At 42.7% G+C, this 21,230-nt stretch overlaps 2 protein-coding genes across 6 annotated transcripts in view; one reads left to right on the top strand and one right to left on the bottom strand.

Moving 5' to 3' along the window:
- The window catches only part of RBM18 (RNA binding motif protein 18), an 85,661-nt gene that overhangs the window by 54,343 nt on the left and 10,088 nt on the right, over positions 1 to 21,230 (bottom strand). Inside the window, exons 1-3 of one of the 3 annotated variants that reach the window (XM_030207304.1) lie at positions 20,140 to 20,244; positions 16,146 to 16,271; positions 15,344 to 15,462 (exon numbers count right to left, since the gene is read on the bottom strand). In XM_030207304.1, the coding sequence (XP_030063164.1) occupies positions 15,344 to 15,456 (113 nt within the window). In that variant the 5' untranslated portion in view covers positions 15,457 to 15,462; positions 16,146 to 16,271; positions 20,140 to 20,244. Of the gene's footprint in view, positions 1 to 15,343; positions 15,463 to 16,145; positions 16,272 to 19,865; positions 19,952 to 20,139; positions 20,245 to 21,230 lie in introns of those variants that run through there. The other 2 variants (XM_030207305.1, XM_030207306.1) reach the window with 2 other exon arrangements.
- MRRF (mitochondrial ribosome recycling factor) overlaps positions 20,311 to 21,230 on the top strand; it is a 46,508-nt gene continuing 45,588 nt past the window's right edge. Inside the window, exon 1 of one of the 3 annotated variants that reach the window (XM_030207301.1) lies at positions 20,311 to 20,406. Coding sequence is in view for 1 of the 3 variants with exons in the window: in XM_030207300.1 (XP_030063160.1) it covers positions 20,464 to 20,467 (4 nt within the window). In the remaining 2 variants the exon portion in view is untranslated. Of the gene's footprint in view, positions 20,407 to 20,435; positions 20,468 to 21,230 lie in introns of those variants that run through there. The other 2 variants (XM_030207303.1, XM_030207300.1) reach the window with 2 other exon arrangements.

Here is a 21,230-nt window from a genome sequence, read left to right as displayed (position 1 = left end):
AAAAAGACAAATAAATTAAACAGTTCCAGCCTCAATATTCAGCAAGGAAATTATGCTACAGGATCCAAAGATAAGAACAGACAATACCAATACCTTATGGAAGAAATATGCTTTCAAGGCAGCCCTAAAGTTGAAATGAGAAAGCTCAAGAGCAGAGATCCAAAAGATTCCATTGGGTAGGGGCAACCACCGAAAAACAGGTAGATCTAACGTGGTATGAATGAATCTGCAGGTGTGAGGGGATGACAAGTAGATGCTGATTAGATGAACACAGAGAGCGATTTGGTACATAGGGAAGGAGAGATCTAGACAAAAACTGTGGCATCCCAGAATGGAGAATTTGATGTTGACCAACAGTGAGGCTAACCTTAAATAAATGTGGGTTAATGTACGTTAAGTTTGTTATCCTGTAATAGATTGCATTCTCTCTTTCTTCTCTTCTCTCCTATGTTTTGGGCATTCCATATGCTGACCATTTTGTTGACTTGTCCCTATCAGCCAGTTGGTAATAATTTCCCATTTCTCCTCCTCTTAGTGATGTGGTTAACACCAATATTCATATCTTCCGTGTAAAGATCTGGAGAACTGTCTTCTATTTCACATTTACGTTCTGCCACTAGGTCAATAAACAGAATACGTGTTGGAAGGTTCGTCAAATCTCTTTTCTCAGAACTCTTTAAGATATGATTATTTAAGGAATGGGCATTTTAGATAAGGGCAGGATTCCACAATCTATTATCTACATTTTGATTTACTGGAGCTGGCTAGAAGCTAATGAAATTTACAATTCAAAGCAGTATGCTGTGTATACAGTGATGCTGGATGATGCTAATTCCTCCCTAGAAAAGTATCTTTAAGAGGCTTTATATAGCTTACAATAGTTATGAAGGATCTTCAATACTTACATCATCAAAACTTTTCATCTATCTGAACTTTTACTGCTGCGAGAGCATTATATGGCTTTACCAGAACATAAGTACATAAGTAGTGCCATACTGGGAAAGACCAAAGGTCCATCTAGCCCAGCATCCTGTCACCGACAGTGGCCAATCCAGGTCAAGGGCACCTGGCATGCTCCCCAAACGTAAAAACATTCCAGACAAGTTATACCTAAAAATGCGGAATTTTTCCAAGTCCATTTAATAGCGGTCTATGGACTTGTCCTTTAGGAATCTATCTAACCCCTTTTTAAACTCCGTCAAGCTAACCGCCCGTACCACGTTCTCCGGCAACGAATTCCAGAGTCTAATTACACGTTGGGTGAAGAAAAATTTTCTCCGATTCGTTTTAAATTTACCACACTGTAGCTTCAACTCATGCCCTCTAGTCCTAGTATTTTTGGATAGCGTGAACAGTCGCTTCACATCCACCCGATCCATTCCACTCATTATTTTATACACTTCTATCATATCTCCCCTCAGCCGTCTCTTCTCCAAGCTGAAAAGCCCTAGCCTTCTCAGCCTCTCTTCATAGGAACATTTTTTCACAACTGAAATTACAGTCAAAGTTAGATATAGTCTCATTTTGTGTGTGTTCTAAATAATGTCTATTTTCCAAGGAAAAGCTGTGCCCTCATGTCTTTTTCAGTTGTAGCTCATGGAGAGTTACATTCAGGTCAAGTAGATATTTTTTTCTGTTCCCAGAGGGGTTACAATCTAAGGGGTATGTTTAATAAAGGGCATTAGGATTTAGAGCTAGCATGGATTTAGTATATATTAACTGCAAATATAAAACTTTTCTTTATGAGAGTACTAGTAAAAAAGGCCTGTTTCTGACACAAATGAAATGGGCGCTAGCAAGGTTTCCCTCGGAGTGTGTATGTTTGAGAGAGTGTGTGTGAGAGAGAGTGAATGTGCGAGTGTGTGTGTGTGACAGAGAGAGAGTGAGTGTGGGGACAGTGAGTGTGGGTGCAAGTGTGTCTGTGAGAGAGTGTGTGAGTGCGTAAGTGAGCCACAGTGAGTGTGAGAGTGTGTTTCACACAGATACAGTGTATGTGTGTGACAGAGTGTGAGAGTATGTGTGCGATACACAGACTCTCTGTGAGACCGAGTGTATGAGATCGAGAGAGTGTTTGAGAGTGACTGTGCGCCACATAGAGAGTGAATGTGATACAGTGTCAGACATAGAGTGTGTGAGAGACAGTGTGTGAGAGTGAGTGCGTGAGAGAGTTTGTGTGTGACAGAGATACCTCCCCCCTCCCTCTCTGGTCTCAGGACCCCTCTCCCCTCTGGTCTCAGGACCCCCTGTACCCCCCCTCTGGTCTCAGGACCCCCTCTACCCACATTTAAAGAGACCCAGAGAGAGTGTACGAGACCAAGACACATTATTTGTGTGTGTGATACACATATGCTGTGTGCTCACCCTTTTCACCCAATCTGCAAGTCCCCATCTCCATCCTCGCAATCAATCACTGCTGTTCCCCCAATTCCCAATCTGGTTTTCCATTCTTTTTTTTTTTTCTGTCCCCATCCCAGCCTCCAGAGAGAGTGTGTGTGAGTTTTCTTTTTGTGGTTTACCTGTTTTGGCCACATGCTGTGTCATATGTTTGCGCCCGATGCAAAGAGCTCCTAGCTCTTAGAGAACATGTCCGTTCTCTTGAGACTAGAGTAGTAGACTTGGTGGAGCTGAGGGAGACAGAGGTACATAGAGGAGACCTACAGGAATGTTGTAGAGAGGTCCCACCTCCAGTCTAGTAGCCCTTGTGCTACCTTGGAGGAGGGAGGTCTCCTAGAAGGAGAGCATCACCCTGGTGAAGTACTCCTGTAGCCAGGACCTGCCCACCAGGGGATGTACTATCCTCTCGCACTGAGGATATGTCTCCAAGTGCTGCCCGGGAGGGAAAGGTTAGGACAGCTGTTGTAGTTGGTGATTCAATCATTAGGCATATAGATAGCTGGGTGGCTGGTGGACGTGAGGATCGCCTGGTGACTTGCCTGCCTGATGCGAAGGTGGCGGACCTCACGCGTCACCTAGATAGGATTTTAGATAGTGCTGGGGAGGAGTCCGCTGTCTTGGTACATGTGGGTACCAATGACATAGGAAAATGTGGGAGAGAGGTTCTGGAAGCCAAATTTAGGCTCTTACTACTACTACTACTATTTAGCATTTCTATAGCGCAACAAGGCATACGCAGCGCTGCACAAACATAGAAGAAAGACAGTCCCTGCTCAAAGAGCTTACAATCTAATAGACAAAAAATAAATAAAGTAAGCAAATCAAATCAATTAATGTGAACGGGAAGGAAGAGAGGAGGGTAGGTGGAGGCGAGTGGTTACAAGTGGTTACGAGTCAAAAGCAATGTTAAAGAGGTGGGCTTTCAGTCTAGATTTAAAAGTGGCCAAGGATGGGGCAAGACGTAGGGGCTCAGGAAGTTTATTCCAGGCGTAGGGTGCAGCGAGACAGAAGGCGCGAAGTCTGGAGTTGGCAGTAGTGGAGAAGGGAACAGATAAGAAGGATTTATCCATGGAGCGGAGTGCACGGGAAGGGGTGTAGGGAAGGACGAGTGTGGAGAGATACTGGGGAGCAGCAGAGTGAGTACATTTATAGGTTAGTAGAAGAAGTCTGAACAGGATGCGAAAACGGATAGGGAGCCAGTGAAGGGTCTTGAGGAGAGGGGTAGTATGAGTAAAGCGACCCTGGCGGAAGATGAGACGGGCAGCAGAGTTTTGAACCGACTGGAGGGGGGAGAGCTGACTAAGTGGGAGGCCAGCAAGAAGCAGATTGCAGTAGTCTAAACGAGAGGTGACAAGGGTGTGGATGAGGGTTTTGGTAGAGTGCTCGGAAAGAAAGGGACGGATTTTACGGATGTTGTAAAGAAAGAAACGACAGGTCTTGGCAATCTGCTGGATATGAGCAGAGAAGGAGAGAGAAGAGTCAAAGATGACCCCAAGGTTTCGAGCTGAGGAGACAGGGAGAATGAGAGAGCCATCGACAGAAATAGAAAACGGGGGGAGCGGGGAGGTGGGTTTGGGGGGGGAAAATGAGAAGCTCGGTTTTGGTCATATTTAATTTCAGGTGGCGTTGAGACATCCAGACAGCAATGTCAGACAAGCACGCTGAAACTTTGGTTTGGATGCAAGGTGAGATATCAGGGGTAGAAAGGTAGATTTGGGAGTCATCAGCATAGAGATGGTAGGAAAAGCCATGGGATGAGATTAATGAGCCAAGGGAAGAAGTGTAGATAGAAAAGAGGAGGGGACCAAGAACAGAACCCTGAGGTACGCCGACAGGCAGAGGGATAGAAGTAGAAGAGGAGCCACCAGAGTGAACCCTAAAGGTGCGGAAGGAGAGGTAGGAAGAGAACCAGGAAAGGACAGAGCCCTGGAATCCAAGTGAGGACAGGGTATCGAGAAGTATGCTGTGATCGACAGTGTCAAAAGCAGCGGAAAGATCAAGAAGAATGAGGATGGAATATTGACCTCTGGATTTAGCCAATAATAGGTCATTGGAGACTTTAGTAAGCGCAGTTTCGGTTGAGTGGAGAGGGCGAAAACCAGATTGTAGTGGGTCAAGAATAGCATGTGAGGAGAGAAAATCAAGGCAGCGGCGGTGAACAAGCACGCTCAAGTAATTTGGAGAGAAAAGGAAGGAGGGAGATGGGTCGGTAATTAGAGGGACAAGTAGGGTCGAGTGAAGGCTTCTTAAGGAGAGGTGTGACCACAGCATGTTTAAAGGCAGCAGGGACAGTCGCAGTGGAAAGTGAGAGATTGAGAATGTGACAGATAAAAGGAATAAGAGCAGGAGAGATGGCATTAAGAAGGTGGGTGGGAATGGGATCAGAGGAACAGGTGGTACATTTTGAGGAAGAAAGGAGAAGTGTAGTTTCCTCAATAGTAACTTCAGGAAAGGAGGAAAGGGAATGAGGGGAAGGAGAGAGAGGGGAACGGACTAGTGGAGGGAGAGGTGGTGAGGTAGAGAAAGCAAGGTTTATCTTTTGAACCTTGTTGTGAAAGAATTCAGCAAGGGTCTGAGGAGAGAGTTCAATGTGGTGAAGAGAAGTCGAGGATTAGAGCCGAGAGAGTTGGTCAGTTGTATATAATAATCCTGTTTGGCACGTAAAAGAGCAGATTGGAAGGAAGTCAGCATGAACTTAAAGTGTAAGAAATCAGCAAGGGCCCGAGATTTCCGCCAGAGGCGTTCGGCGGAGCGGGTACAGGAACGTAGGTAGCGGATATTAGAAGTCAGCCAAGGTTGGGGTTTTGTACGCCTTACAGGGCGGGTCATCAAAGGTGCAAGAGTGTCTAAAGCAGAGGATAGAGTATTGTTGTAGGTAGAAAGCTCAAATCCAGATCCTCTAGGGTAGCATTTTCTGAAATGCTACCTGTTCCACGTGCAGGGCCCAAGAGACAGGCAGAGCTCCAGAGTCTCAATGCGTGGATGAGATGATGGTACAGGGAGGAGGGTTTTAGATTTGTTAGGAACTGGGCAACATTCTGGGGAAGGGGGAGCCTATTCCGAAAGGATGGGCTCCACCTTAACCAGGGTGGGACCAGGCTGCTGGCGTCGGCATTTAAAAAGGAGATAGAGCAGCTTTTAAACTAGAAATAGGGGGGAAGGCCGACAGTCGCTCAAAAGCGCATGGTTCGGGAAAAGGTATCTTGCAAAGATACCTCACAAACAGGGAAGATAGGGTTTCTGGATAGTGAGGTTGCACAACAGACCGTGGTAGGCCAGGTGCCCTTAAATACAACTAAAGATCAGACAAAAGATGTCAAATCAATAGTGTCAGGTACTAAGCATCATGCAAATAAGAACAACAAACATACTCTGAAATGTCTATATGCAAATGCTAGGAGTCTAAGAAATAAGATGGGAGAGTTGGAATATATTGCACTAAATGAAAAATTGGATATAATAGGCATTACTGAGACCTGGTGGAAGGAGAATAACCAGTGGGACACTGTCATACCGGGGTACAAAATATATTGTAATGATAGGGTGGACCGGACTGGTGGAGAGGTAGCATTGTATATTAACGAGAGCCTTGACTCAGATAGATTACAAATTCAGCAGGACACAAATCACACCTTTGAATCACTGTGGGTTGAAATTCCATGTATAAAAGGGAAAAAAATGGTGATAGGAGTGTACTACCGTCCGCCTCGCCAGGATGAGCAGGTAGACACAGAAATGATAAAAGAAATCAGAGACGCGAACAAAATGGGCAAATTGATAATAATGGGTGACTTCAATTATCCAAATATAGACTGGGTAAATGTAACATCGGGACATGCTACAGAGATACAATTCCTTGATGAAATCAAGGACAGCTTTATGAAGCAACTGGTGCAGGAGCCGACGAGAGAAGGAAAAATTCTAGACTTGGTCCTTAGTGGAGCGCATGGTCTGGTGAGGGACGTTATGGTACTGGGGCCGCTTGATAACAGTGACCATAATATGATCAGTTTTGACATCGACCTTGAAGTAACTGTACACAGAAAGTCAAATACGTTAGCGTTTAACTTTAAAAAAAGGAGACTATGATAAAATGAGAAGAACGGTAAAAAAAAAAAACTTAGGGGGGCAACTGAGAGAGTAAAAACTGTACAACAGGCGTGGACGCTGTTCAAAAATACCATCCTGGAGGCCCAGGCCATACATATTCCGCGAATTAGAAAAGAAAGACGGAAGTCCAAAAGACACCCGGCCTGGTTGAAAAGTGAGGTGAAGGAAGCTATTACGGCTAAAAGAAACGCCTTCAGAAAATGGAAGAAGGAACAGTCTGAAAATAACAAGAAACAGCATAAGGAGTGTCAAAGCAAATGCAAGACGCAGATTAAGAAGGCCAAGAGGGAGTATGAAAAAAAGATAGCATTAGAGGCAAAAAAACATAGTAAAAATTTTTTTCGGTATATTAAAAGCAGGAAGCCGGCAAAAGAATCGGGGTTTTTTTTTTTTTTTTGTTACATTTGTACCCCGCACTTTTCCCACTCATGGCAGGCTCAATGCGGCAGGCAATGGAGGGTTAAGTGACTTGCCCAGAGTCACAAGGAGCTGCCTGTGCCGGGAATTGAACTCAATTCCCCAGGACCAAAGTCCACCACCCTAACCACTAGGCCGCTGGATGACCGAGGGGTAAAAGGGGCGATCAAGGAAGACAAAGACGTAGCGGAGAGACTGAATGAATTCTTTGCTTCGGTCTTCACCGAGGAAGATTTGGGTGGGATACCGGTGTCGGAAATGGTATTTCAAGCGGACGAGTCGGAGAAACTTACTGACTTCACGGTAAACCTGGAGGACGTAATGGGGCAGTTCGGCAAACTGAAGAGTAGCAAATCTCCTGGACCGGATGGTATTCATCCTAGAGTACTGATAGAACTGAATAACGAGCTTGCGGAGCTACTGCTAGTGATATGCAACTTATCCTTAAAATCGAGCGTGGTACCGGAAGATTGGAGGGTGGCCAATGTAACGCCCATTTTTAAAAAAGGCTCTAGGGGAGATCCGGGAAATTATAGACCGGTGAGTCTGACGTCGGTGCTGGGGAAAATGGTAGAGGCTATTATTAAAAACAAAATTACAGAGCACATCCGAGGACATGGATTACTGAGACCAAGTCAGCATGGCTTTTGTGTGGGGAAATCTTGCCTGACCAATTTACTTCAATTCTTTGAAGGAGTGAACAAACATGTGGACAAAGGGGAGTCGGTTGATATTGTGTATCTGGATTTTCAAAAGGCGTTTGACAAGGTACCTCATGAAAGGCTACAGAGGAAATTGGAGGGTCATGGGATAGGAGGAAATGTCCTATTGTGGATTAAAAACTGGTTGAAGGATAGGCAACAGAGAGTGGGGTTAAATGGGCAGTATTCACAATGGAGAAGGGTAGTTAGTGGGGTTCCTCAGGGGTCCGTGCTAGGACCACTGCTTTTTAATATATTTATAAATGATTTAGAGATGGGAGTATCTAGCGAGGTAATTAAATTTGCTGATGACACAAAGTTATTCAAAGTCGTTAAATCACGACAGGATTGTGAAAAATTACAAGAGGACCTTACGAGACTGGGAGACTGGGCGGCTAAATGGCAGATGATGTTTAATGTGAGCAAGTGCAAGGTGATGCATGTGGGAAAAAAGAACCCGAATTATAGCTACGTCATGCAAGGTTCCACGTTAGGAGTTACGGACCAAGAAAGGGATCTGGGTGTCGTCGTCGATAACACACTGAAACCTTCTGCTCAGTGTGCTGCTGCGGCTAAGAAAGCGAATAGAATGTTAGGTATTATTAGGAAAGGTATGGAAAACAGGTGTGAGGATGTTATAATGCCGTTGTATCGCTCCATGGTGCGACCGCACCTTGAGTATTGTGTTCAATTCTGGTCGCCACATCTCAAGAAAGATATAGTAGAATTGGAAAAGGTGCAGCGAAGGGCGACTAAAATGATAGCGGGGATGGGACGACTTCCCTATGAAGAAAGACTAAGGAGGCTAGGGCTATACAGCTTGGAGAAGAGACGGCTGGGGGGAGACATGATAGAGGTATATAAAATAATGAGTGGAGTGGAACAGGTGGATGTGACGCGTCTGTTCACGCTTTCCAAAAATACTAGGACTAGGGGGCATGCGATGAAACTACAGTGTAGTAAATTTAAAACAAATCAGAGAAAAGTTCTTCTTCACCCAACGTGTAATTGAACTCTGGAATTCGTTGCCAGAGAAAGTGGTGAAGGCGGTTAGCTTAGCAGAGTTTAAAAAGGGGTTGGACGGTTTCCTAAAGGACAAGTCCATAAACCGCTACTAAACGGACTTGGAAAAATCCAAAATTCCAGGAATAACATGTACAGAATGTTTGTACGTTTGGGAAGCTTGCCAGGTGCCCTTGGCCTGGATTGGCTGCTGTCGTGGACAGGATGCTGGGCTCGATGGACCCTTGGTCTTTTCCCAGTATGGCATTACTTATGTTTGTGTGTGTGAGCCAGTGTGTGGGCACTCCCTTCCACATCAATTCCCCCTTTTTCCATCAGGTTCCTCATCCTCAGTGCATCATCCTTTTCCTTGTAGCTCCCCATCCTGTCTTCCATTAGCTCACTACCTGCTCACCTTTTTCAGCCAATGTCCAAGTCTCCATCTCCATCCTCCAAATCAATCACTGCTGTTCCCCCAATCCCCAATCTGCTTTTCCATTCTGTTTTGAAAATGAGCCCATTAGTGACTCCTATATAGGAGGTGCTATGATCCAGCATTAACTCAGCTATTATCCAGTTAGATTGATAATGCTTTCAAGCTCATGCCATGCCTTCTCCCATAAACATTCCCCGACGTGCATGCTAATAGGTATATTAGCTTGCTATAGACTCTGCATAACTCTTCCTCTCTACGATTCCTAATGTGTCTACAACACATGCACCTTAATCGACCACAACTCCTTATAACCGTCTCTCTACCGGAGATAGCGAATGCATCTACGGTACCATGTAAGCCACATTGAGCCTGCAAATAGGTGGGAAAATGTGGGATACAAATGTAATAAATAAATAAAAATTACCATGGAATGCCTTAATGCTGTCATGAGGTACCCCTGTTAGCACACCTTAAGGGCTTAACACTCTTTATTAAACATACCCCTAAGTTTGTACCTAAGACAATGGAGAATTAAGTGACCTGCCCAAGAGCACAAGGAGCCACAGAGGAATCAGAATAGTGTCCACTGTTCTAACCATTAGTGTACAAATTGAAAAAATGTTTACTTTGTCAAAACAATATAACTTATTAACCAGATCTTTTGAGTGGTAATCACTAGAGATGTACAAGTTAACGACGACTATGCAGCCCATAAGCTTGAAAACTATAGACCAAAAGTGATTTGGTAAAAGAACAAAAAAAGTTCACATTAAAAAAATATGGTAATCTGAGACATATTCTTAGGTGAGGCCTATAGGATTGTTTATATTTTGGTGTCTCAGCTACATTTTACTCAAGTGCATCTAAACGGATGTTTCTCCCACAGGTTGCTGTTTGCCTGTAAGCAGAGTTCCTGCCATCATCTGATCAGAATTCTAGTCAACTGCTCTCCCATTTCCTTCCAGTAAGTCTCTTCCTGGCATACTTAAGGCTATTCAAACTTAAGAGTCACAATGCATTTCAACAAGGCTATTCCTAAAATACAATACTTAGTCACATGCAAAAACCATCATTCTTAGGAATAATTTATTATTATTTATTTGTTGCACTTGTATCCCACATTTTCCCACCTATTTGCAGGCTCAATGTGGCTTACATTGTTCGTAATGGCGATCGCCATTTCCGGAATGAGAAATACAAAGTGGTATTGCATTAAAGTTAATAAGTGACAAAATAGATTAAGCAATCAAGTGTAGAGAATTCATTTTCGTAATGAGAAATAAAGTGGTATTGCGTTAAAGTTCATTCGTGACAGAGTAACTTAGGCAGTCAAGTACAGAGAGTTTGGTTTTGTCCAATTCTGGTATGGGTTTTGTTGTCTGGTATTTAGGATGGATCATTGTGGCATGCCTTTTTGAACAGGTTGGTTTTTAGTAATTTTCGGAAATTAGTTATGTCGTGTATTGTTTTTGTGGCTTTTGGTAGTGCATTCCACAGTTGCGTGCTTATGTAGGAGAAGCTGGATGCATATGCTGATTTATATTTTAGTCCATTGCAGCTGGGGTAGTGGAGATTCAAGAATGTACGTGCTGATCTTTTAGTGTTCCTGGTTGGTAAGTCTATGAGGTCTGACATGTAGACCGGGGCCTCACCTTTAATGATTTTATGAACCGGAGTGTAGATTTTGAACATAATACATTCTTTCAGTGGGAGCCAGTGTAGTTTTTCTCTTAGGGGTTTGGCACTTTAGTATTTCGTTTTTCCAAATATGAGTCTGGCTGCTGTGTTTTGGGCAGTTTGGAGTTTCTTGATGTTTTGTTCTTTGCATCCGGCATAGATTGCATTGCAGCAATCTAGCTGACTTAGCACCATTGATTGTACCAGGCTGCGGAATATTTCCCTTGGGAAGAAAGGTTTTACTCTTTTGAGTTTCCACATTGAATGGAACATTTTCTTTGTTGTAGGAGAGTGATTAGTACTGTGTTGTAGGAGAGTGTTTCGGTGCTGTGGTTGGATCGAAATCCTGATTGCGATTCAAGTAATATTGAGAATTTAAGTAATCGGTAAGCTGCTTTGTTACCATACTTTCCATTAGTTTCCATAATCAATCTGTCAGTATAATAAAGGTCCCTTGCCAAGTGGGGTCATATGAAAATTCATATCACCATTATGTATTTGTGCTGTGTCCTTCACCCATATTTTCTTTATATTTTTTTTCAAGTTTATGACTATACCTTTGCAGTCATGTTTATCATTATGTATAATGCACTGTAAACCTGCACAGGATGGTACATAGGTAGCACAAAAGGCAAGTTAAATAAAGAAGACTGATACGGTAAGATGACACAAAATGAAGAGAGAAAATGAAAGAATGTAGTTTTGGATGTGGAAATAAAGTGAAAACAGAACATTTATAAGCAGGAAGGAGAGCTTAATTTAGAGGGGTAACAATAGAGGCAGAGGAACAGAAAGGACACAACATAAGGTGAGGTGAGGATTAAGATAACAAGTGATATGCTAGAGTTTAAAATCTGAGAAGACAGCAAAGAACTCAAATTATATCCAAATAGGGAGCCTTAGAGGCTCAATCATATAGAAACAGCATCAAGGCACCACACCCAAAAATGATTCTGGTAGCAGCATTTTGAACTGACTGCAGTGGTAAAAGAAGTAAGGAAATTACGGAGGTTCCAATAACCTAAAAGGGAAAGGATGCAGGCCAGGTGAGGACCTGGCAGTCAGGAAAGAGAAACACAGTAATATTTTGCCAGTGTGTGACTGTGGGAAGAAAAGACGACAAAAGAACTGAAAATTATTTAATGAGGAAATTTTTCCAATGAGAAAGTATAAGACTAGAACTTATTCATTGTTTAAATTACAACTGTTTCATTCAAACAACATTTCTTAGTTAAATGATACTGAACAAGAAGAGACATCAAGCAACAGCTGACAAGTGACCTCTCTTGACTTTTAAATTATCAGGCCTTTTGATAACGTTCAACTTCATGCATGATCTATGTAATTCACATGTTTATATAGTTTCATTCCCCCAAACTGTGCACTACAACAAGTTTGTGGACAAGTAAACTAAATGAGAAGGTTAAAATTAAACAGAGTAACTAAAATAAGGTTTATATGTGATTCTCCAGATTTAATATTAAAGGTGGTGTAACCCGTTACCTCTACCACAACCACAAAGTTCACAGGTATATTTAAATCCCTGTGTTTAATAAGCCGCGCAGCAATGCCATGTGTCGGCATTAGAATGGCTTAGTAAACAGGGTGGTAAGTGTATAAAGAGGTTTCAACCAATAAAATGTGGCTCCCATGATTCCATTGTGGTCTACTGGAACTAGAATTTTGCAGAACTGTATTTGGTTCATGTGTATGGTGTATTTTAGGAAATACAGAAAGTAGGGTTAAATGGTCAGTATTCTCAATGGAGAAGGGTAGACAGTGGAGTTCCACAGGGGTCTGTGTTGGGACTGCTACCTTTTAACATATTTATAAATGATCTAGATATGGGAATAACTAGCGAGGCAATTAAATTTGCAGATGACACAAAGTTATTTAAAGTTGTTAAATTGCAAGAGGATTGTGAAAAACTGCAAGACGATCTTACGAGACTGGGAGACCTGGCATCCAAAAGGATGATAATGTTTAATGTGAGCAAGTGCAAAGTTATGCATGTGGGAAAGAGGAACACGAACTATAGCTATGTGATACAAGGTTCCACGTTAGGAGTCACCAACCAGGAAAAGGATCTAGCGGTCATCACTGTCAATACTTTGAAACCCTCTGCTCAGTGTATTGCGGCAGTAAAGAAAGCAAATAAGTTAAGTATTATTAGGAAAGGAATGGAAAATAGAAACAAAGATGTTATAATGCTTTGTATCGCTCCATGGTGCGACCGCACCTTGAATATTGTGTGTAATTCTGGTCACTGCATCTCAAAAAAAGATATACTGAATTAGAAAAGATACAAAGAAGGGAGACGAAAATGATAAAGGGGATAGGATGACTTCCCTATGAGGAAAGGTTGAAACGGTTTGGGCTCTTCAGCTTGGAGAAAAGACAGCTGAGGGGAGATATGATAGAGATATATAAAATTTGGAGTGGAGTGAAACAGGTAGATGTGAATCGATTGTTTACTGTTTCCAAAAATACTAGGACTAGGGGGCATGCAATGAAGCTACAAAGTAGTAAAATTAAAATGAATCGAAAAAACATTTTCTTCACTTAATGTGTAATTAAACTTTGGAATTTGTTGCCAGAGAATGTGGTAAAAGCAGCGGGGTTTAAAAAAGGTTTGGATAGCTTCCTAAAAGATAAGTCCATAAGCCATTATTAAAATGGACTTGGGGAAAATCCACTGCTTCTGGGATAATCCGCATTAAATATATTGTACTGTTTTGGGATCTTGCCAGGTACTTGTGACCTGGATTGGCCACTGATGGAAACAGGATCCTGGGCTTGATGGACCTTGGGTCTCTCCCAGTATGGCAACACTTATTTATTTTATTTATTGCATTTGTATCACACATTTTCCCACCTCTTTGCAGGCTCAATGTGGCTTACAATACAGCATGAATAGTGGAAATCTAAGAAAATAGACATTTAGTATTACATAATGATCTTGGTTAACATGATAAAGCATGATAGTAGTGGTTTGACAAGCAAATATCGTAAGACAATTTTGGAAATATGTGTAGGGATTCACATTTGTTAATCTTTGCGGTACTTATGAACTAAATGTAAGAAGCTGCATGTTACTTCCTGTTAGAAACCTGCAGTAGTCTTTGCTTCCCTTTAATTATATAATACTTATCTTAGTACTACTGAATAATGTAGCACGGCACAGTATTTAAAACCATTTAGGTATGGTAAGTCCATAAAATAAATAACTTAATAGTATAACTGGGTACCAGAGGTAAAATGACTTGACCAAGGTAACAAAGTGTGTCCATGGGACAATTAGATTTGAACTAGAGAGCTGCACGGGAACGGGGTTTGCGGGAATCCCACGGAACTTCCCGCAGGGACGGAAGCAGTTCCTGTGGGGTTCCCCGCAGGGATGGAAGCAGTTCTGTGGGGTTCCCATGGAAGTGTAAGCTACACCTCCACCAGCCTCTCATCTACCAAGTACCAAGTTCTATGAGTTCTGTCTCCTCCTCCTCGCTTTAACAGCACAAATGTGGAAAATTTTCCATTAAGGAGGTGGTAGAGACACAGATGATGATGGAATTCAAAAGGGCGTGGGATGAACACAGAGGATCTCTAATTAGAAAAAGGAAGTTATAAAAAACCTAACCTTAAATGGCTGCAGACTTGTATGGACTGTGTCTAATATATGGAAGTCTGGTTTAGGATGGGCTGGAAAGGGCTTAGACAACAACTTCAGTGGCTGGAACATAAGGACAGTTCTGGACAGATTTTTTACAATCTGTGTCCCACAAATGAGAAGACGCATAGACTGGAGTGGGCTTCAACGACAACTCCAGCAGTTGGAACATAAGGATAGGGCCACATAGACTTCTATGGTCTATGTTCCAGAAACACAAAAGAAAGACCATAATCAAGTATATAATATCACACTCATTGATTTAATCATAAATTGATAATGGGTGTGACTATTGGGCAGGCTGGATGGACCATTCAGGTCTTTATTTGCTGTCACTTACTATGTTACAATTAATCCTCTTTGCTCCCGGGCTGATGAGCAGACCTCAGCTCTGACACAGGAATGAGCATCAGATGTCACCTGACCTACTGGCGCGTGCATGTGGTGACCTCTCAGCACACAGTGCCAGTAAATCAGAGACAAATCTTACATGTGCACACCAGAGTGTTCCAAGTTTCAGCTTCCATTCCTTCCTTGCCTACAGTGCTGTGGCTCAAATCCAGAGAGAGACCGAGGGAGCTGACTGGAATTTTCTTTTATGTACCATTAAAATTCTTACAGTGATGGGTGGGGATGGGTTAAATTTTGCGGGGATGGATGGGTAAGATTCCAGTGGGGACGGGTAAGATTCCAGCAGGGATGGGCAAGATTTCTGTCCCCGTGCAACTCTCTAATTTGAACCTTGATTTCCCTGCTTACGAGCCTATTGCTCTCATTATTAGGCCACTCCCCCTCCAAGATCCAATTATATTCCATAAAAGCATTGCTCTATTTTGTGTCTACCTGTGTAATCATACAATAACATTCTCAGATGTGTCCTTCAACTTTAGAATGGTCTGGGATGGCTACCTTATAAAATTAAGGACATGATTTCAGGCTTACTCCGTTATTTTAGGATCTAGGTTCCCAATCCACAGTCGATGTCCTTCCTGTAGTGAACCCTCCGAAAGGATGGATGCATTTTCCAAAGGAAGGGTTTTCGTTTCTGCCTCCATCAGTCTCTAGATGTTAAATATTAACAGAGTCATACATAAATGTAGCTATATTTTTTTCTATTCCAAATCTTGCAAGTTTTGTACATACTACAATGGGCTGATTCGGTTCACGTTCCAGTAAGAGCTTCCATTAAATGAAAAATGTTAAATCAGATCCTGTGAATTCCATTTTTAGGTAAAAGGTAAAGGGCCATGGATCTGATATACCGCCTTTTGTGGTACAACGAAAGTGGTCTACATTTATTATAAGCAGGTACACAATCCTCTCTTTTCTTTGTTAATCATCCATCTGTCTCAGCCAGGTGTACTAAGCAAAGATTTGGCTAACCTGCTTTTTGTCCCCCCTCCCCCCGGCACTTTCTCTATACTATGACCATAAAGAAATAAAATGTTCCTTTTTTTTTTTGTTTGTTTGGTTTGCCTATCTTTTAGAGTAAAAGTATTATGAAAACATAACCAGACAAAAATAAAAGTACTGACAACTCCAAAAAAGTATCCTAAAATTAAATCAACCTACTGTGCCACATTGCCTAACCTAAGCTTACCTTCAACCAGACTCAAATTAACCTAACATAAGAAAAGCCATGCCAAGTCTGACTGAGGCCTATTGAGCCTAGTATCCTGTCTCCGAAAGTACATCTAGTTCCCACAGTTAATTTAAAAAGGTGAATAATGTTAGGCCCATTTACCTGTTAATAATTTTTTATGGACTTTTCATTCAGGAACTTGTCCAGTCCTCTTTTGAAACTCGCTACGTTGGTTGTCTTGACCACATAAACATCCTCCAGGAACAGATTCCACAGCTTAATTGCATGCTGCATGAAAAAAATATTCCAAAATTAGTTTTTAATCTGATAGTCATCATGGAATGTTCACTTGTTTTTGTCGTATTTGACAGGTTAAAACAACTTTGAACAATTACATGCACTCTCAGTTGTATTCTCTAAGCAGAAAAGTCCTAACCTGTTTACCCTACCTTTATAAGGGAGGCATGCCATCCTCTATCATTTTTGCCACCCTTCTCTGAACCTTTTCTAGTTGTACCATCTCCTTTTTGAAATGAGGTGACCAGGACCACCACCATACTCAAGGTGTGGATGCAAGAGGGGCCTATAAAGTTTTGTTCTCTATCTCTTCCTGGATAATCCTTAACATTCTATTTGCTTTTTTAAAGAGCTGCAGCACACAGAGCTGAACATTAACATATACACAATATCTTCTACTTGGGTGGTGACTCAATTCAGAGTCCAGGATTTTGCACCTACAGTTGGGATTGTTCTACTTTTGTGCATCACAGTGCACTTATCCATGTTAAATTTCACCTACCATTAAAGGTCCAGTCTAATAAGAAGGGCTAAATTGAGAAGCAATGTAAAAGGGATTAGCTGAATAGCTCTGTAGTCATTTATAAATATGTAAAGAATAAAATCTCAGGATACTATGAACACAAATTATTATATCCACGCATTATATAAATCAGTTAGTGATTAATATTATAAATTGATTGCCTCAGCAGTGCAACTCACTGAACTTGACTGAAATCAATGAGATTTACAGCACCCACCTCCTCATCGGCAAATCAATATTGCAATACCTGTAGCAGGTATTCTCTGAGGACAGCAGGCTTTATATTCTCACAAGTGGGAGATGCCGACCCACATCACCCAGTCTGGGACTTATGAAAAGCATAAGTAGAGCTTTGTGGAGCGTGAGACACAGTCCACCGTGCATGCTCAAGTGCTTTCCTGCCCACCACGAGAATGCAGTCTCCTCAACAACGGACAATCCCGGGGACCCTGCACAGCAGGAGACCTCGAGGCAGGTGAAGACCCATTCAATGCTTCACTCCTCCCAGTGTATAAGGGTCTAGCAGTAGCCATGCTTACTGATGCTCCCGATACTGGTGCAACACTTGACATCGATACTGATGCCTCCGACCTTGATGCCGAAGTTGAGGAACCGGAATTGGCTCCAAAAATCCTGTCGTTGAGCCTCTCTAGAATCTTGGGTCCTCTTCTTCATGCGAAGACAGAGAACACAGTTAGTGGAGCTATGGTCGGGCCCAAGACACTGAAGACAACAAGAGTGAGTGTCCTCCTCAGAGATTGTCTGATTGTACCAGGTACAGCGCTTAAAGCCACTGGGAACCTTTGTGGACATGGAAGGAAAACCTTCCTCGGCTAAACTGAATGAAGCGATGGTGCCTGAAAAAGGGGCAAGGCACGGCAAAAAATGAAGGGAAAAATCCCAGCTGAAGTCAAGGCCTAAAAGTGACCAAATGATGACAAAAAAGAAAGGAAACTTAAAACCGGGCAAATAAACTAAAAATATAAGGGAAAAACAAATGAAGGGGGTTCCACAACTAGGAACACAATCTAAGTTTGAAAAAAAAAAAAATCACCAAAAGGAATAAAAAAAGCTCTTTTGAACCGAGCGATGTGAGGAGACAATAAACCCCCCCCCCCCCCCCCCACACACACACACACACATCCTCTCTTCACCGAGTTGAAAAACTGAGGAGACAACATTCTTGTGGGGGGCGGGAAGGCACTAGCGCAAAGCTCTACTTATGCTTTTCATAAATCCCGGACTGGGTGATGCGGGTTGGCGTCATACACTTGTGAGAATCCATAAGCCTGCTTGTCCTCTCAGAAAATACATTATGTGAATTTCACAATAAAATTATTGACAATTGAACTTTTACAGTCATTGAGACAGCTTGGTATAGTGAAACATACATATCAGATTATGAACCCTTGACCAGCAGTTTTTCATCTTTATATTATGAACTTTCATATTACTTATATTCTTTTAAAAAAACTCAATTGTCAATTTTGTCAAAGAAATTCAAGTAATTTATTATATTGATTTGCTGATGAGGTGGGTGCTGTATATCTCATTGATTAGTCAAGTTCAGTGAGTTACACCACTGAGGCAATCATAATGTTCAATCACTAACATATTCTGGTGATTTATATAGCATGTGAATGTATTGAGATAACACTGGATTGTTAAACTAAGCCTGACTGGGTTATCTTGTCACAAATTATTATAGACATCCTATTGCCTGTTAAATGAACTAACACTTAATGAATGGTATGTTAAAACTAAAAATAAGAAATACCCTGCATTAAGTTATGCAACTTTCAAAACTGGAAAGGTTTGAAAGTTTGGCCCAAGGATATTTAGGAATACTTGACAACTTACCACTAAAGTGTACTAAACCTGAAGAGTGAGATTTCCAAAGCCACAGGAACCGAGCAGAAAAAAAATTCAGAATCAAACTTTTCTTTTTTTTTTAAATTTGGGATGGCCTGTTGATGAAATGCATTTCATTCACTGATAACAGTGCACCCTCTTCAGAAAGAGTGCATACTATAGTGTACCCTCTTTGCACTTAAAAAGGATGCACGCACAAACTACGGCACAAATATTTTCAGGGTGTCTAACCCTAATTTTTATCATACATTTTCCTATTCATGATACCTTTGTAGAGAACCAATATAGAGGGAATCTGTAGACTGGGTTTGTTGACCTTCTTTTACAGACTCTCCTGGGGAAAATACTGGGCAACTGCAGAATAGAATTTGTACAGAATTTGACAGGATGACCACCAGCAGCAACAGAATGTGTGAGCAAAAAAAAAAAAAAGGGAACACTGACCCCAATCTACACAGGCTGGAAGACAGGAGAAAGTAGGGGCAGACAAGCCTGGCTGAACAACAAGACAGGTAGCTACTGCATCAGTATCTGCCTGCAGGGGCTCAAACTCAACAGAACACAATGTTGATCTATTCAAGCTTAAAAGAAGTAAACAGCAAGCTGAGGGAAGTTAGAGACACCCAAGAACCGTATGGGGGAAAGACAGCTAGGGAGGGGGTTGACAGGATGGAGATGGGGTGAGAATTAAAGGGGAAAATAAGGTTGATGTTAGACATGAAGAGGCCCCAAAGTCAGCCTGCAGCTAAAAGCCCTCTGTGACACTGGGCCCCAGAGCAATTGCCTTGATTGCCAGCCCTAGGAGAAGATCTAGTAAAGGAGAGAGAGAGAGAGGCCGAGGGTCTGGAGAGTTGAGGAGGAAGAGAACAAGTGGAGAATCTGAACCAGAAGGAAGAAATAAGAGAATGAGATGAGGGTCTTCTGGGGGTGGAGCGGGAGAAAGCCAAGTGAAGTGAGGAAACATCAAACCTGGAGAAGGGTTTTTAGCCAAAACGTGAGCGGACAGAGAGACAGTGTCCCAGCGGGAGCTATTAAGCCTGGGGAGGACAGGTGGGTAGAGTCTAATCTGATTGGTAGGCTATGGTCCCAGTGACCTACCCCAAACAAATCTAAAGTTTTGTTCCTTTAGCTAATCATTTTTCACATATTAAGCAAGACCAACGACTATGTATATAGTACTTTAACCAAACCTGCAAAACTTTCACAACAGCGTGTGCAGAATACTCCCAAGAGCAGGGCCAGCTCTGCCTATGGCCCGGCCCAGGTGAGGCTCTGGTCCAGGGTGCCAAACGCCCCAACCCATGACGTCACCGGCCCATAATTTGCATTCTGGCTACCTAGTCCCTTCCCATACACTGGCATTTGCCCACAGTTTGATTTGGACATTTCTTTCTTTCTCCCTCCCCCCCCCGGCGACCGCCCGTACGTGGTTCAGTATCTCTTTCCTTTCCCACCCGGTTTTACCTTTTTCTTCCAAGTGCAGTAAAATTTCGCAAGTTCGGCCCGGCAGCCGCTGCAGCGGATACTGAAAGCTGCCTTGGGCCTGCCCTGCACCGGGTCTTCTCTGACCCGTGGCCGTTCCGCCCGCTTCTGACGTACTTCCTGTGGGACGGTTGAACTTGAGGTCAAAGGGAAAGCCCAGTGCAGGCCGCTTTTCAGTATCTGCTCTGTCGCGGCTGCTGCTGGGCTGAACTGCGAACTTCAAAGATTTTACTGCACATAGAAAAAAAGGTAAAAACCGGGTGGGAAAAGAGAGCCGTCGGCGGAGGGAAGGAGATACTGGATCACATGCGTGAGTGCGGACGGTGGGTCGTGAGGGCCGGGGGAGAAATGCCCAAATCTAACCTCCTTGGCAATGCCGGACCAGTGGCGGGAAGGGAGGCAGGCAGGATGCAAATTATGGGCTTGGTGACGGTCAAGGGTGTTTGGCGCTCAGGACCAGAGCCTCACCTCGTCCATAGGCTGAGCCAGAGCTGGGAGTATTGTGCACACAGTGTTGTGAAGTTCTGCAGATTTGGTTAAAGTAATTATTATTATGATTTGTATAGCGCTACCAGACGCAGGCAGCACTGAACACCTGACACAGAGAGACAGTCCCTGCTCAATAGAGCTTACAATCTAAAAATACAGACAGACGACAATCAACATCACTTTGTATTGAAACAGGTGGGAAATCAGGAGACGAAAGGCAAATTTTGGTTCCAAACAAGGCAACTTTATTGCTAGCAAGTGAACAGCACCGAGTAGCCTCGGGACACTGTGTGTCATAAATCATCTGACGCTTACATTTATACTTCCCTACTGGGCCTGCGCATTTGGCCCCTTACACGTCACAACTGTCATGCGCAGTAAACATTTGTAGTTCTTACAGTACAAAATTGTAGTCCCAGTACGTACACACGTCATAACACTGAAATGATACTGGCAAGAAAAACGAAACTTAGCAGCTTATTCTTCACACACACACAATGCTCCTTTCTAGCACAGGAGATAAGGTTCGGCTCAGGAATGCAGGGGGGTGTCAGCACCCTCCAAGGTCGTCTATTCAGATGGCG

The sequence above is a fragment of the Microcaecilia unicolor genome, chromosome 6, assembly GCF_901765095.1.
Source record: "Microcaecilia unicolor chromosome 6, aMicUni1.1, whole genome shotgun sequence".
NCBI classification, from domain to species: Eukaryota; Metazoa; Chordata; class Amphibia; order Gymnophiona; family Siphonopidae; genus Microcaecilia; species Microcaecilia unicolor.
Note: the sequence above shows the minus strand (reverse complement) of the source record. Positions and strands in the feature narration are given on the sequence as shown.